The sequence below is a fragment of the Embiotoca jacksoni genome, unplaced genomic scaffold, assembly GCF_022577435.1.
Source record: "Embiotoca jacksoni isolate LCO1_2020_lvr unplaced genomic scaffold, fEmbJac1.0.p SCAF_1, whole genome shotgun sequence".
In the NCBI taxonomy this organism is placed as follows: Eukaryota; Metazoa; Chordata; class Actinopteri; family Embiotocidae; genus Embiotoca; species Embiotoca jacksoni.
Window position 1 is genome coordinate 3,022,267 of NW_027185229.1, and position 17,435 is coordinate 3,039,701.

The following is a 17,435-nucleotide window of genomic DNA, read 5'->3' on the forward strand; positions in this document are numbered from 1 at the left end:
CTCCTTCTTATTAGTTTTCTGGAGGTCCATCTGAAAATAATCCCTCATTCATTAGAAAAGAAGATTCAAGAAGACTCTTGTGGGCGTGTCTGTTTGATTGACAGGCCTTTGGTGCAGTCAGGTTACAGCTATCGGTGGGCGGGACGTAGTATCGTCAGGTTTCCAATTAGATCAGTCAGATCCACCGCTGGCTCCTCCCCCAGCTCGTCCAAATATGGTCACTTCCTGCCCCAAACCGCTCCGAACTAGCAAAGATGGCGACGGACAAAATCCGAACTGGAAGCTTCATAATGGCCGTTCACAAACCGACGGGTGACGTCGCTGCTGGTTGCCGCTTGGTTCAGAGGCAGCTCAGTTGGTATATGAAGTAGGAAAAAATAAAGAGGTTGACACTTTGTGCAGCAAATTGCTTAAATTCAGGAAAAATATATGTAAAGCTGCCCGGGATGGAAATCAGAGGGACGTGGAGGGACAACAGCTTCTGACAATAACATAGAGAGAAAACATATGACAGCAGCAGGACACAAAAAGCAACATCCAGAAACTGTATCAGTCTCCTGATAACCAGCACGAGGAAAACAAAGTTTAGCACCATGACAGCAGCACCAGTGTATGTCTGTCCCGGTTTACCCTCCAGAGGGCATTTACACTCTCTGACAGGCCGACAGGCTTCGCACTCAGCAGCCAAGATCTGCTGAGATCTGTTGACAAGCACCTGCTTGTGAAGAGGTGCCACATTATCCTGAGAGGCGCCGCTCCATCCCCGCTGTGTCCAAGCCATTTAACACATTTAGTTCAGTTTCAGGGTCAAAACAATTTGGGATGAGAACACAAAGAAATCTTGTGTAACTTTAGTAAATTGATCTGCAAACTAGCAATTTAACTTAAATCAAAAAATTGCATTAAAAAAAATAAATAAATAAATAAATATATATATATATATATATATATATATATATTAAACTCGAGACCGATAGCTGTATGTGTTTACAGTATCCAAACATAATGGTAGTTTCACATTACTTCTCAAAATTTTTGTTCAATTGAATTTTATTTATGTAACGCCAAATCACAGCCCAGGTTATTTCAGGTTCACTTAACACAGTAAAGCCCTTAAAACATAGAAGTTACAACATTATACAGAGAAACCAAACAATTCAACAATTCCCACATAAGCTAGAAGGAAAAAAGCCATTTAAAAGGGAGAAAACCTCCAATAGGAGGAAGGAAAAACTTTCTTTTAACAGGAAGAAACCTCCGATGCATAATTAATGCAAACTATGACATGATTTAGATCGATGAGAAGTGATCTCAAGGTGTAAATGATGATCACAGAAGGTTTACTCTATTTATTATGAGTTTCTTGCCAAGAGACAGATGAGAAAATTGATGATCACGTCTGTGTGTTAAACATGAATCCACAGCTGGCAGCTTTAAAGACAAGAAACAGGGAAAACAGGAAACTTAGTTCTTAGTCTTCGGGTAACAAAATCCACCTCTTTAAGCTCTCTGATTGACAAGTTAAATCTGGTTTATAATATCTGGTTGTAGCTAGTAGTTACCAGGCAATCATAGGACAGTCGAACACATAGTCAGTCTTTATGGACGGTCTCATCTGAGGTTTAAGGTGCAGGCCGCCTCCAGCAGCTGTCGTGATGGCAGTACTCGATTTGGAAGAAAGTTGGAAGATGAAGGAGAGAGGGAAATGATGCAGGAGCTACCATGATGTTTTTATCCTTCTCCTCCTCCAATTACCCGTCTTAATTCCCCCCCTCATCCAATCATCTCATTTTCACGGCGCTGCGCCCTCCAATCACCGTCTGTCCCGCAGGCAGTAACACTTATACATATCTGCCGTAATTAGACAATCACTTCCACATGTGGATCAAACCCCTTCGAACCAGTCAGCCCCTACCTCACCTTCCCATCCGCCCACTGTCTCCTTTTTCCTCCCTCTGTTTTTCTTATTTCCCAGTCTCCCGTGTGCCCCTTTTTCACCCCCCATCTTCCCCCTTTTTTCTTTCTGATTGAATTACCATAAGTGCAAGTCTTGGCCAAAATATGCCAGCTTGTTCTGATTAAAACTGTCCTTGTTATGCCAGGAGACTTTCCAAATGGCTGTGAGCTGTTTGTGTGTGTGTTTTTGGGGGGTTTACATCCATGGAGGAGGAGGACGAGGAGGAGGAGGAGGAGGAAGGAGGGCGCACATGCAGTTTGTGTTGAAAAGAAAAATGGAGCCAGACAACATTGTGTGGCGAAATATACAAATAGAAGAAGAAGAAGAAGAAGAAGAAGAAGAAGAAGAAGAAGAAGAAGAAGAAGAAGAAGAAGAAGAAGGAGAAGGAGACGGTGGACGTGGATGGAGATGTCGTGAGGTAAAGTGGGAGCAGAGAGACGGTAATGGTGGTTGACAGAGTCGGGTTCACGACGGGTTCACGGTGACATCATGGTTGAATTTTAGCGAACATTTATATAGGAAAAAGTATTTGCTGTTCATTGGATGCACATGTAGCTCCCCCCTCCTCCCTCCCAACTTCTTTTATTTTATTTTATTGTTTTTACTTCTTTCTTTTTCTCTCTCTGAGCTTTGCCACAAACACTCAACAAACAAACACCAAATATGTAAATTTACTTTGGCAATTAAAAATGTATTTTCCCTCGCGGTATTTTGTGTACACATTCGAATGGAAGTTTAACTTCTTTTCTCAGGTTGTTTGTTAAACTTTATAACCCTAAAATTGACAAGTGCTATGCCGGTGTCACTCCTCCTCCTCCTCCTCCTCCACTCCTTCTCCTCCACTCCTTCTCCTCCTCCTCTTCCTCTCCTCCTTTACTTTTCAGTTTTTTTTTCCTTCTTTTTTTCCTTTTTTTCTTTTTTTTGCCTGCATGTCTAGCCAGCCCTCAGCGCTGGTACAGTATGTTCTTTGTGTGTAGGCATGTTTAGCAGTCTGAGAGACTGAGAAAAAAAAAGACATAAAGGAGCCCCGGGACCCTGAAATATGTTTATGGTGTGTGTGTGTGTGTGTGTGTGTGCGCGCGTGTGTGTGTGTGTGTGTGTGTGTGTGTGTGTGTGTGTGTGTGTGTGTGTGTGTGTGTGTGTGTGCGCGCGTGTGTGTGTGTGTGTGTGTGTGTGTGTGTGTGTGTGTGTGTGTGTGTGTGTGTGTGTTTGTGGGTGTGATTATATTTGTGTCAGCTCTTTTTCATTGCTTGGAGAAAATTAACAGCAGAGTGTTGTGGTGTATTAAAGGCTCTTTGTGTCCTTGTGCGCCATATTCTGTGAGTCGCGGTGTCTGTGTTTATTCGTGTGTGGGCAGTAGGTGTGTTGCGTCGCCCGGTCTTCTGCGTGTGCGTGTGTTTGTCGTGCCCGGAGCTCGTCATGCATGCCTGTCATCCTCTGCATGCTTCTCCGTGCACCACAGAGCTTCACATGACATCAATCTGAGAGCAGAGGGATAGTGATCTCATTACCAACAGCCTGTTGCTGATTAAAACCTGCAGTCTGCACCCTCCTCCTTACCCCTTTCTTCCCCCCCCCACCCCACCACCACTCTCCTCTGCTTGCTTGTCCCCCCCCCCGCCTCCTCCACCCCTCAACTGCAGAGTCGCACCATTCTGCGGTTTCTCTGCTGCTCGCTGCCAAAAAGGGCCCCATTTCCAGCTCTGCAGAAAGTTACATGCTCCCCTCTTTCTTTCTTTCTTTCTTTCTTTTTTTTTCCCTCTTAAGTTTTCCTCCGTTTCTTTGTTCTTTGCTACACGTCTTTAGGTCGAACCTCTGGAAAAAAAAACTCTACCTGCGGGCCTCATCGTGACCCTTCTCACATTTCTGTTTGTCGTACTGAGTCGGTCCGCTTTGACGAGCACTGACACCAAACAGGAACAAACGTGGGATGAAAATATCTGTTGATGAACGTGTGTGTGTGTGTGTGTGTGTGTGTGTGTGTGTGTGTGTGTGTGTGTGTGTGTGTGTGTGTGTCTCAGCATGCGTATGCAAGAAAGGATGCCCACTGCGTACTCGTGGATGTACACTCAGAAAAAAACACATCTCTCACACTCAGTCAGATGTTGCTCACTCCCCTCCTCACTGACACAGAAACACAAACAGCGCCGACCTTTGACCTTCCTCGCCGACACCGTTGCTAAGAGGAGGCGCACTAAACCCCAAATCTATTCCAGCTATTTCAATAGCTCGACTATTAAAACACACCCGGCGTAACTTCACACAACTCTTGACACATTCGTGTGTTCATCGTCGTCATGTGGCTCAGATTTGTTGTTTTTCTATGAAAGCAACCAAACTGCAGAATTTCAAGTGGTATGATCGTGATGTGAAAATCAGCCATCTTTATTACCATGTTTTACATACTTTAACATATATAACTATAGAAGAATATGCATTTAAAACATTATTTGAATTGATGTTTGTTTAAAAAGTTGTCATATACTTTACATATTCCTGAGTGTAACTTTCTTTATGAAAAGTCTTTTTTTTTTCCTGATAAGGACAGATTTTTTTTTTTTTTTTTTTTTTAAAGTTAAAATGCCTGTCTGGTCTGATATAAATCAATGAAGATGGAAATATATAATTTTAGGCATTTTTTATTGAACTTTTACTTTGTACTTTGGTACAGTTTTACACATTTGTGTTTGGAGCAGACTCAACAAGAAGAATAGATTTAGACTTTCTGAAGCCATTTTCAGACAAAATGTGTAAATAATGTATTCAGGTGTACAAAGTGGACCTGAGAGTACAGAGGAACATTTAGGGGTTAAAAGGCCTCCTGCTCTGCACTGACTGCTACTGCAGTGGTCTGACTCGCCGCTGAAGGCCGGTCAGTCAGACAGAAGCAGACGGTTTTATCTCTGACGCAAAGAGGCAGTCAGCTCTGCCCCTCGAGGGCCGAGCGGCCAGGTTTGATCTCATCACGGATCAAATGTATCGCCGTTAAACGCTTCCTTACCAGAAAAACCGCCGGGGCTGATTTGCTTAGGAAAATCCTGTAGGAGGAAAAGAGTCCACTTGAACTGATTTAAAGGTGCAGAAGCTGCAAGGAGAATGGCCCTTTGTGCTTCTCAGGCGAGGCAAGATGGAAAACAGCTCATAGACATTTGCATTTAGGAGATTTAATGAAGTCTACTAATATATAAAACAGGCTTTCTGTGACTGTATAACATTTTGTACACGTCTTATTTACAGCACTTTAAATAAGTTTAAAAGTTACATTTGAGCAAACAAGTTGAACTTCTAGACTTGTGGTCAGTCCGCACAGATTGATTCACTATTATCTGCATTATTGATTTCATCATATTGTTGCATTTGAAGCTTTTAAGTCATCGTCTCTTTCGTCCTGAGTGAAATGGATGCTGATGCCGTGAGGTTTTATTTCTGTCCTATCAGAGATATTTAGACACAATAACACACTGAATGCCCCACCCTCCCCCCCCGTCTTCCTCCCCCCCGCCTCTGGACTCCCACATCGGCTGGGCCCGGTCCCAAAGTCGAGGCATTGTAAACACGGAGGGAAAGCCAAGGACCGACACAGATATCCCCAAAGGTGTGCAAGCAGCATGTGTGTTTGTGTATGTCTCCGAGTTAATCACTGTTTCATTACTGCTCTCCTGTGTGTGTGTGTGTGTGTGTGTGTGTGTGTGTGTGTGTGTGTGTGTGTGTGTGTGTGTGTGTGTGTGCAAGGCCTATCTTTGGACGGTGAGCATGAGGACGAGAAACAAATTTAGAAAATTCAAAACAAACAGTCTCGCAGTCGAAATCCAACAAGAGAGTGTTGACTGACGGGACACTGTAGATGGACTGAAGGTAAAGAGAGACTGAGACAAAGAAAGAGAAGGGGTGTGTGTGTGTGGTGAGGGTGTGTGTGTGTGGTGGGGTGTGTGTGTGTGTGGTGGTGGTGGAGGGGGGGTGTGGTGTGTGTGTGTGTGTGTGTGGTGGTGTGTGTGTGTGTGTGTGTGTGTGTGTGTGTGTGTGGTGGAGGGGGGGTGTGGTGTGTGTGTGTGTGGGGGGGGGGGGTATGTGTGTGTGTGTGTGTGTGGTGAGGGTGTGTGTGTGTGGTGGGGTGTGTGTGTGTGTGGTGGTGGTGGAGGGGGGGTGTGGTGTGTGTGTGTGTGTGTGTGGTGGGGTGTGTGTGTGTGTGTGTGTGTGTGTGTGTGTGTGTGTGGTGGAGGGGGGGTGTGGTGTGTGTGTGTGTGGGGGGGGGGGGGGGATGTGTGAGAGTGGAGGGGTGGGCAGCAGCGAGTTGAAACCTAAGCTTTCTCGACCCTGTTTTTCCCTGCCTTCGGGCATTCTGCGGCTGGTGAAAAATGTGCTGTATATTTGAAGTGTTGGGTCACGTGACGAAGGCAGGGTTTGTGAATCAAAGTACACAATGATTTCAGGAGGAGGGCGAGCGAGACAGAGAGATAGAGAGGGTGTATGTTAGAGAGAGAGAGAGAGAGAGAGAGAGAGAGAGAGAGACGGGAAAAGGGAGAGGGAGGCGGCATGCAACAGGCTGAGCTCTGTCGTCGCTGAGAGACGGACTTCTGACTGACAAACTCCTCCTGAAGCTCACTTCTCCTTCTCCTCACTTCTCCTTCTCCTCACTTCTCCTTCTCCTGAGTTTGAGCCTGAAGAAGCAGCAGCGTGTCCGAGCAGCGCTCACATCCCAGACCGGGTGAGTTCAGACTCTTATTCTCCTCATAACTTCTCTGTTTGTGTGGAAAAGGAAAGACAAGAGGACATGTCAGAGCATGAGTGAGATGTGTTTCCCCGTGTCTCTCTCTCTCTCTCTCTCTCTGTGTGTGTGTGTGTGTGTGTGTGTGTGTGTGTGTGTGTGTGTGTGTTTTCTGGGACAGAGATTGAGTTTCCTGAGGACAGCTTTAATTGAGAACAGAGATTTTCTGGAGAGAGAGAGAAAGAGAAAGAGAAAGAACAACAGAACCAGCTAAGGAAAGGGAATGAAAGCCGATCGGCCCTGTGCTGTGGAGCCGCTCTGTGTGAGGAGATGAATACTTGTGGAGACATGTGTGTGTGTGTGTGTGTGTGTGTGTGTGTGTGTGTGTGTGTGTGTGTGTGTGTGTGTGTGTGTGTGTGTGTGTCTCCTCTTTTGTTTGATGAATGCACATGTCTCTGTTTATTCCTGAAAGACAAACTTTCTATCATGATCTGGTACAAGAGGAAAAGCTGCTAACACTCACGACACTTTTCAAGAATGACATGAATATGAGAAGAAGTTCTTACACAACACATCACACACTATTTCCTACCGTTGCGTGCCTCTTCGGTACTACACACCAGTTTTGTAACCATCTCGGAGAGTTTTCCAGCAGCAGACAAAGTGTCTGCGATCACCTGCAGGCTCCCAGCCAACAGAGCCGGCTGTCAGAGTTGATGGATCACTCCATCAGCATCACAAATGGCCGAGCAGGTCGAGTCTACCTGTACACACGCACACGCACACGCACACCCAGCGACACGCGTGTTACATAAACAGGTTCCCATCCACACAATTACATAATGGAAACACTGAAATCAGCTCCTCCGGGTATCACAAGACAATCTGCTGTGTCTGATCACTGCTGCTGCTTTGCATTATCTCTCTCTCTCTCTCTGTGTGTGTGTGTGTGTGTGTGTGTGTGTGTGTGTGTGTGTGTGTGTGTGGATAAACTGAGTGACCCGCTGATTGAAGCTGAATCATTTCAAATAGCATCCTTTGTGTGCCGCGTGCTATAAAAACACAGATGCATTTCCTGATGGATGGTCGTGATTAAGTGTTTGTTTCTATGGGCTCACTGCGTCCGTCCGCTGACACCTCGCCGACAACTCCTCTACGTGATGCACTGCGATGCAAAGCCTCGCGCCTCCTCTAGCAAACCGTTGACAAATCTATTTCAGATTCATTTTCCTTAATGTCCGGAGGAATGTTCATCAGCTTCTCCGAGTTAGACATAAACAACTGGGTGTAAACAAAGCATAGCATGTTAGAGGTCACTTTAAATGCCCTTTCTACTCTTCTTCTTCTTTTCTCCTCCTCCTCCTCCTCCATACTTTTCATCACCTGGTCATTTCCTCTTGTCAGTGGATGTCTGCGGAGTCGCTGTTATTCCAGGTCAGATCTTTTGCAGCGTATCAAATCCAACATTTAGGATGCATCTGCTGTTGGTTAGGTCTTTTTTTTTTTTTTTTTTTTTTTTTTTTTTTTTTTTTGTGAAAGTTTGTGTGCTCGCATGTGCACGCGCTGGAAACAACTTCTTTAACTGCATTGCAATCTCATCTTTGTTCTCTGCACTCTTCCAGAATGACAAGCCCTCAGGCTGAGAAGGATGTCTGGCTCCTCTCTTTCTTTCTCTCACTGACTTCTTTCTCCGGGTTTTTTTTTTTTTTTCTTTCTCCTCCCTCACTATCAAAAAACGAAATCTCCATCGTCTCCGCCGGTCCGTGTCAGCTGAGTTTCATTTTGTTTGGGGTTGTTCTCTTGGTTACGACGCAGAAATGGAAACTTGGAGCTTCCAACACAAAGACGCGAGCGTTCGCGACTTGTTTTTGAGAATGTAGGACACAAATGTTTTCTTGTTCCGCGGGATCACATATTGTCCTCGGAGTTATTTAGAGAGATTTCGGTGAGAGCTGTGCACTGGCTGCGGTTCACTTCGACGTGCCCAATTGGCTTCAGAGATTTGGAAGTCACTTGTAACATTCATTGTTGCTTTCGCTGCACTTTTTTTCTTCTTCTTTTTTTTTTCAAACTCAAGGCTGAATGTGTCTCAGTGTTTCTAAAGAGCGTCTCGACGGTGTTAATCGTGGCCCGGGGCTGCTCTACGAGTCCGTTAAAACACACTTATAATCCTCTCTGTGGAGAAACAGTGTGTGTGTGTGTGTGTGTGTGTGTGTGTGTGTGTGTGTGTGTGTGTCTGTGTGTCACTTTTGACTTTAATAGCAAATGAAAAGAATGAAAAGCTGCCTACTAAACGCCCGGACAGGCCTGACCCGTGGTGGGGCTGCCGAGCCTGGAGCAACAGGAGCTGACCTCAGCTCTGACCTGGGGACCCCTCGGCAGCCCACTGGGTCGCCTCCGTTATAATGACAACATTGTGTGTCGTATGAAACATTACTAACAATATGTGACACAGAATTCACTCATTGTTATGGTTGGACGGTTTAAATTTGTGCACAAATTAAAGCAACAGATTCAACTAACATTCATTGTAACTAGTTTATTTACTGTTGAATATTGTCCATGTGGTGTTTTTTTATGCACTACAGGACACATCCTGAGGGAAATAAGCAGCAGACACCGTAGTTGAGCTTTTCTGTTTAGTGACAGTCTGACAGGCTCACAAATACGTATTCAGACAACCCGGGTTTCGTATGTCACACATCTCAGGAACCAATCCTGTCACCTGGCAGGTTGAGGCTCTCCGTGTCATCACGCTGGCAGCTCGAGCTGCAGGCAAGAGGGACGAGTTGAGACCAAGCGGCGACCAACAGCGATGTCACCGTCGGTTTGTGAACGGCCGTTATGAAGCCTCGAGTTCGGAGTTTGGTCGTCGCCATCTTTGCTAGTTCGGTGTGGTTTGGAGCAGGAAGTGACCATATTTGGACGAGCTGGCTGACTGATCTGTTTAGAAACCCCACGATACTACGTCCCGCCCACCGATAGCTGTAACCTGACTGGACCACCGGCCTGTCAATCAAAAATCTATCAAAAACACGTCTTGTGACGTGAAGGTTATTTTCTGATTAATGAGGGATTATTTTCAGATGGACCTCCAGAAAATGAATAAGAAGGAGTGACTTTAGTTAACAACACCATAATGACAAAAAATTACCGACTTTGTACTTCATGAGAGAAGTTGAATGGGAGTCTATGGAGCCGGAGGCTTTTTTGAGCCGACCTCTAGTGGCCATCGGTGGTTTTGCAGACTCATTTTTCCTCCTACATCCTCCTAAGAAGCTACGGCCACTTTACATATTATTTACATATTTATAACCCTGAGCGTACATAAATTAGAGCTGCATTTAAGCAACTTAAAGATATTAGATGAGTTTTTAGAGCTTTAATCAAAGCCTGGAGAGACTTTTAAATAATTGTCGCGCCAAGATATCAAAGAATATCTTCACAATTCAGATATCTTTAAATTGCCTGTATTTTCCAAAACCACTGTTGAGTTAATCATATAATAATCTTAAAACAAAAAAGTGTTCTCATGAAAGAAGGTGAAACTATTTATTTCCAGTGAGCAGTGACTTCCTGATCCTGACAGAGCCATGTTGCTTTTAGCTTTACAAGCTGGAGCTTAATATTTAGTCAACAATACACAAGAGCAAGTTAATGCATTTCCCGAAATCAGGAACCACTGCATTCGGTTAGAGACACCACAGTGACCCAATGGATTATCGACCATTTATAAACTTGTGTGAAGCCTCTCAAAGCAACGCGAGGGAGATCCTGATCACTGGAAATCATTTTGACGAGACGAATGTCTCACAATTATCCTGAAACATAATTTTGAGTAATATTTCTTGGAGACAACATCATCAAGTGGGTTTTGAGAGCTAATATTTACATCTTTGTGTACGCTCTTGACGACGCTAACAACTTAATTGCGAGCATGAACTGAAAGTATGCGCGATCAACGGCCAAAAACACTTTGCGGTTATAAGATGGTTGTCAGACACCGATGGTTTACGGCCAAGCAGTATTTGTATTCCTCGCAAAACATTTTTACATGTCAGTTTGACATAAAATATAGTACGATCATTTGTTGGAAAATCTAATTATGTTGTTTGTGGGTGCTGGTGTCTGTGTTTTTTTCCTCTGTAATGGTGTCTGTGTGTTAGTATGTGCAGTTTGCACTTAGCTCAGCTCATCTCTGGCTGCATTCTCTCAGAAGAAGCCAGATTTGATTGTGGTTTTTGGTTTACAGCTAACTGTCCTCGGCTGAAGTCATGTTGTTTCTTGCATTTGGCTGTTTCGGGGGGAGTTTTTATCCTTTTCATGTCCATTCAGACTCAGTTTGTCCTCTTTGTTTCCTCATCAGTGTCTCCATAGATACAAAACTACAAAACTGTAAACATTTTCTGTTTCTGTTTCCATCGCTAAACTCCACGCGAGTCTTTTGACACATCTTTAAGAAGTTGAGTACATAAAATACTGCTTGTGTGATCATACACTGACAGTGGAAAACAGATTTCAGAAAAACAATGACACATAAGTGAAACCGGCATCCACGAAAAACAACACGCAAGATTATCGAATCGACAAATTTCAAAAGCTCTTAGCGCTCTGACATCAAATACCCGCCTATTTTCCAGCTGACTCACATCACCCTGGAGTGAACCTACACACCGGACGTTTGGAAACAGACAGATGACTAAATAGCTGGGAACAATTTCTTACTTTTTTATTTATGGACGGGAGAAAAAAGTTCAGAAAAACTAGAGCGCAGAGTGAAGAGGCAGAAGTTTCTGTTTATCTCGGTCCAACACATCAAAGTGTGTTTATGGTCACACAAACAGAGCCCTGTAAGCCTTTGACAAGCGTTCACACTCGAACCAGGCTGAACGTTCTTCACATAATTAAAAAACATCATCGTGTAATCCATCAGATATGTGAGGACTAATCAACCGCATGATCAAACTAAAACAGGAACATCATTGATGTGGAGCAGAGCAGTCACAGCGTCTGGTTCCAGTTTGTAGTAACTGGAGTTCTTCCAGGATCGAGATGATGGAGACCATCGACATTTAACTCTTAAAACTGCTCACTTTTTCCACAATTCAATGTATTTCAGTATAAAAGAATGTTTCCAATTTATTTCCCCCAAAACCTCGGACAGTTTTCAATTTCCTCATCGTGTAACCGATCTGTGAAGCAGCGTCGTAAACATTAAAAAGTTCACCTCGTACAGTCAGAAACAGGAACATGAAAAGACCTTCTATCATATGATGGTGTGCGGCATTAGTCAGGGGGAATAAAAAAAAAAAAAAAAAGAGGCAACCCTATTCAAAGAGAAACCAGGTTTACATCTAAATGTTGGTGGAAGCAAGCACAGGAAAATTTGGTGTGATTAACAAAAAACTGTCCCCATTCCCAAATAGAGGGAGGCTTTGATAACTGTTAAAAATAGCAATGGACCCCGAAGGATCACAAATACATAAATAATGATCTGTTTTTTTCTTTTATTGCCAAACATCACGTGTAATACTCATGCAGCAGTAAAAACAGGCGATTTCTCCGCTTAAGAGTCACACCAAATATCAAATACACTTTTACAAATAAGAATAAATAACGTGCATCATTTGATGTGGAACTGGTTCTACTTGGGTTCAACTTTAATCTATTATACTCCATATAAACCTGTCTGATGACCTGACATGTAAGTTACACAGAAGCAGAACTGGTGGGAAACTTAACATTATTGTGTTACTTTTAATAAAGATGAACTCATAATCAGTTCATATCCTGGTCACGTCATAACCAGCAAGTTTAAAAACTCCTTCTAATTTTGTAAACTACCTGTTGCACGTGAAGACCATTAAGGTTACGTGTTTTTATGATGCATTGATCTTGAATCCAGCCGTCTGTCAAGACTGTCACTTCTGAGCGACGTGTTTATTTCTATGCTCCCTGGTCCGGCTCAGTTTTCTGAACATTTTAAAACTAAAGCCGTTGTTCATTCACGAACTGACCCTGAAGACTTTTCCATCACCACCAGTCATCGCTTCAAACTAAAAGTGGACTCATTACACTGTCCAACTGGAGATTAACTGTAATTTCTCCAGTCATGTGTTTTCACTGAAAATGCTGCACCTCATTATCTCGACACCAACCGGACATTTTTTTATAATGTGCAGAAAAAAAAACAACCGAAAATATGACCAAAAATCGAAGAATAAAGCGCCATTTACTGCAGCTATCGCTGTGATGTTATGAAAGCTTTTCAGTGTGTTCGTTACATAACAAGTAATAAACACTAACCTAAAAAAGTGGTTGTTATGTAATGAATTTCACAGCCAAGTCAAATAAACTGTTTAGTTATTCATGGAAACTCAATTCAGAATTTGTCAGGAGTTCCTACACTAGCTTTTAGCACCTGTGACACTCAAGTCACGATTTTGACAACAGAAATATAAATTTATGTAAATAAGAAAACAGACTCTTGAGTTCAACTGTTTTGAAGCGCAGAAGAGTAAAACACTGAGTTCATTCCTCTCTCGACCCGACTCGGACTCGAAAACACCGTTTTGTAATTTTCCGACCAAAACAGGAGAAAAATAAACAAGTTTGGCAGTTTTTCTTTTTCTCAGTGCGAACAGAAAACTTGATGAAACATCCTGTGGGCGTTTTTTTCCGAAATCAAATGTTCTGCTTTCTAAATTTAACAAAAGTACAACTGTTGACTGGAAATTGCAGCACAAATGTAATCAACATGTATTCATATTGTGGGGCAATTTGCTCTCAAAATATAATACTTTTTGTTTGTGCGATTGCCGTTTCCATGGCAACACACGGGGTATGAAGAACAGCGTGACAACAATTAGTCAACGTCAGTAAACTCTTATGTGATATAATGATGTTTAGTAATCCAGGAAGTAGTCCGACCCTCAGCAACAACTTGGCTGAGAAAGAGATATCGATGGACTCGTGTATTTTTACGATTTTAGCACCGTGTCCTGTGATGGGATCAAAAAAGGACCAAATGGGTCAAATTGAATATACCTAAAACAAGTAAAAACTTGTATTGCATATTATATGAAATTCAATTACAATTATATTTTGCCATTTAGATGGCGGAGTGATATTTAGCAAGGTGTGATGTCGTGCTGATTTGAGCAGTTGACCAATCAGATCTCTGGGTTGGAAGTACTTAAATGACATTTTTCCATTTAAGTACCCTCATGAACACAGGTTCTTGTTTAAAAACCCTCTCTTGCTCTCTTTGTACGTCTGTGCCATTTCATAACGATAACCTCGGGCTTATTTGGATTGGAAAACCCATAAAGTTGAGTCACATACACCCAGGCTAACTCGATCCAGATAACGCTCCGAATAACAGCTGAAAACATGTGATTATAAAAGTACGTTTCTGAATGTCAGCCGCCGAAAGAGGGTTAAAGCTGCATTGAACAACAACAAAGCACCTCCAAAAAAGTGTTTTGTGGAACATACTGTAGTAGTGACTTGTTGGCAAAGACGGAGAGACGGAAACCCCCATCGTTTTTACACCAAATCTGTTTTTAATCCCCATCGTCTGGGAAAAGGGAGCATCAGTTTGTGTGTGTGTGTTTGCGTGTGTGTGTGTGTGTGTGTGTGTGTGTGTGTGTGTGTGTGTGTGTGTGCGTTTGTGTGTGTGTGTGTGTGTGTGTGTGTGTGTGTGTGTGTGTGTGTGTGTGTGTGTCAGCAGGACCAGGACCAGGTGACCCAGTTTGACCTGACCCAGCCAGGTCTCATAAAAGCAGCATTGAGGCCCGGAGGCCTGCAGACACAGCGCTGCTTTTGTTGCCCTACCCAAGGTGTATTCCCCCCTGAGGCAGAGCGAGGGGGCGGAGGGTGTTACTCATTAGAGGCAGAGAAAACCATTCCCTGGCTCGGGCACACATTATTTCATAGTTTATTAGTGGAAATAAAAGTGTTTCTTTATTTTTTATGTATGTGTTCTGCCCACTTTCCCTCCCTTCCTCCCATGTTTGTAGTGTGGCTCTAATTAATAGCGCTCTGTTTATTTCTCACACATGGAACTGCCAGATGCTTGAAACTCCCCGCTATGTTCTTCCTCTCTTCCCCCTCTTTTCTCCTTTGTTTCCTTCTATCTTTTTCCATATTTTCGGCAGCTTTCGACACTTTCTTTCCCCCCCCCCCTGCTTTTATACATCTGGCTTTCATACTTGGTGTTTGATTGGTTAAAGAGCCGTCTCGGAGTCGCTGCATCTGCGGTAGGATCCTCCACCCCTGCGTGTACGACTCCATTCTTCAAGGTCAATTGCCGCTTTCAGTGGTGCTTTGGCGTGTATGAACGTTATGTGTTTTCCACTGATTGCTTGCCCGTGAACATGATTAAAGTCACAGAACATCTGTGTGTGCTTCGCCGCTGCAGCCTGCATGTCTGTTCTTGTATGTTACTGGCTTCTGCTTTTTTAGAAAGGCATATGTTTTACAACACCACGGAAAACTTATTTTTCTTTTTTTTTAATCGCCACATGCTTTGTACAACCTGTGTTTGCCGTTCTTTAATCATCAAACACAAAAGTTCTTTGTGGACGTAGTTGCCGGGACTCTCCCTGACCGAACCTCACAGGGAAGAAAAACCGCAGCGGAGCCAAGCAGTTACAGAAAATATGTCAATACGGGAAATATCACTTGAAAAACAACACTTCCCGCGCTGACTTTGTGGCTGTGTGCGAATGTATAAAATGTTACTGTATGTAAGAAGAAAGGATTTCACTCTAATAGTAGCAGCACGGATGCCAGCAGATTAGATGAATTTTTTTTTTTTTTTTTTTTTTTTTTTTTGCCAGCTCCATTTATGTAAATGAGGGTTACAGACATCTTTCATTATATTTCAATAGAACTCAACAGCAGCACAGAGGAAATATGTTTTTTAGGTTTATCGTGTTTATATCTTTTACAATTGCATTTGAAGGGAAACCTGAATCTTGTGTTTGCTATTAATGCTGTCAGGTAGATTATTTATATACCTGTTGATCACTACAAGCTACAGCCTCCAAGTTTGAAGTATCCAGAGTCCGTTTGGATTTTGTCCGTCAGCATCTTTGCTAGTTCGGAGCGGTTTGGAGCAGCAATGACCGTATTTGGACGAGCTGACTCAATCAATCCCACCCACGACTGCACCGCAGGCCTGTCAATCAAACAGACACACACCCCCAAAATGCAGCTTTATTTATTGACGGGATTATTTTTAGATGGACTGTTGGAAAATGAATAAAAAGGACCGAATTCAGCTAAAAACAACATAATGACTTGTGGAAAAAATGACTGTATTTCATGAGAGAAGTCGAATGGGAGTCTTTGGAGTCTTTTCTAAAACTAAGGTTTTTACGTTCAGCAGAGTATTCATACTTGACCTGCGCTTGTGTGCACAAATGCATAAATAAGAGACATTGACAGCAAAAAAACTCTGATAAGTAGTCCAATGTTGTAAGCTCATAGGTCTCTCCGTCGGCCTCTCAACACCCTGGGTGTTGTATTGCCGTGCTGAAGCAGGCCCAAAACAACAAGACATTCTTTGGCCTAGCTGTATTTACCACAGCTCCACCACACAGAGTTAAGCTCCGCCCACTCATGAAATCATCGAAGGGGATGGGAGTCATAGAGAAAAATGAAGGGAGAGTTGCCCTCATCTGGCTCTTTGTCGGAGTCACAACACGACTCCTGAAAGACAGAAAAGAGGTGAAAGAAGTTTTTAAAAAACGCGGAGTTTCAGAGTGAAAGTGGGTTTGTTCTGTTGGGTTCAGTGAGAGCGGGTAACTCTGTGTGTCGGTTCTCGTGAAGGGTTAATTGTACCCATGTTGTGCCTGGCTGTTCTCGGGCAGGCTGGCAGAGGGAACAGAGAGACCCTTTATAATACAGTTCTGCTGATTGAAATCATATGGCATCGCCTGAAATCATCGCACTACTTGGAAGACAGACAAAAAGCAGAAGGAAAGTGTTGTAGCCAACTTGGCTTCAACACACTCCTCTTTTATTCTGCTTTCATGTTCGTTGGATTGAGTTTGATTTTTTTGGGATATTTCAACTATGGTTTTGGTTGCAAAAACATACCGATTTTTGAATGAATTGTTGTAAAAAAACAGATTTTTTTGTTTTTAACCCCTCCTTCTCACCTCCTTGTCTACAGAGTCTGGATCCATCCTGGTCCTGGTCACTTGATTTCTGGTCTCTCTTTGGGTCTTCCTCCCCCGTCAGCATCCCGACAGCAGAGAAACCAGCGTCTGAGAGGGGCTGAATGGCACCGGCCTCTTCCAACATCACCGTAGGCCCCTGACGACGAAGCAGGAAGAGGAAACAGAGAGAAAAGTTAGAGAGAAACGTGTCCTGCCACTTTCCACAATGGCGACCAACAGAGAGCACCAAGTGCGTCACATGATGGGCTTCCCTCGCGCGATGTACCCGTTCACCTTTAACATGCGGAGCCACTCCCCCTTCGACCTGCTGGCCAGCAGCCACCTGTTTGGCCGGTTTGGAGCCGACCTTCCCAAAGAGATGGCTGCATTGTGTGAGTAACAAAATGGATCTTTCTATTTCTTTTTTTCTTTTTTTTTACAAAACACACAACAAGATGTGTGTTTACAAAGTGAGTTTTACGTCTATTATGTACATTTTTCTCAGCATTTGGGGTACTTCATCGAAACTCAACACACGCAAAGATCATCTTTAACCATCTCAAAATATCACATTCGGCCTAAATCTGATTTCAGCACACAGTAT

At 43.3% G+C, this 17,435-nt stretch overlaps 1 protein-coding gene across 1 annotated transcript in view; it reads left to right on the top strand.

The window, feature by feature from the left end:
- The first annotated feature begins 2,294 nt into the window (after positions 1–2,294).
- Positions 2,295–17,435, top strand: part of LOC138201921 (retinoic acid receptor gamma-like) — a 35,145-nt gene continuing 20,004 nt past the window's right edge. Inside the window, 2 exon segments of the mRNA XM_069155518.1 lie at positions 2,295–2,375; positions 16,846–17,223. Coding sequence (XP_069011619.1) covers positions 17,058–17,223 — 166 coding nt within the window. The 5' untranslated portion in view covers positions 2,295–2,375; positions 16,846–17,057.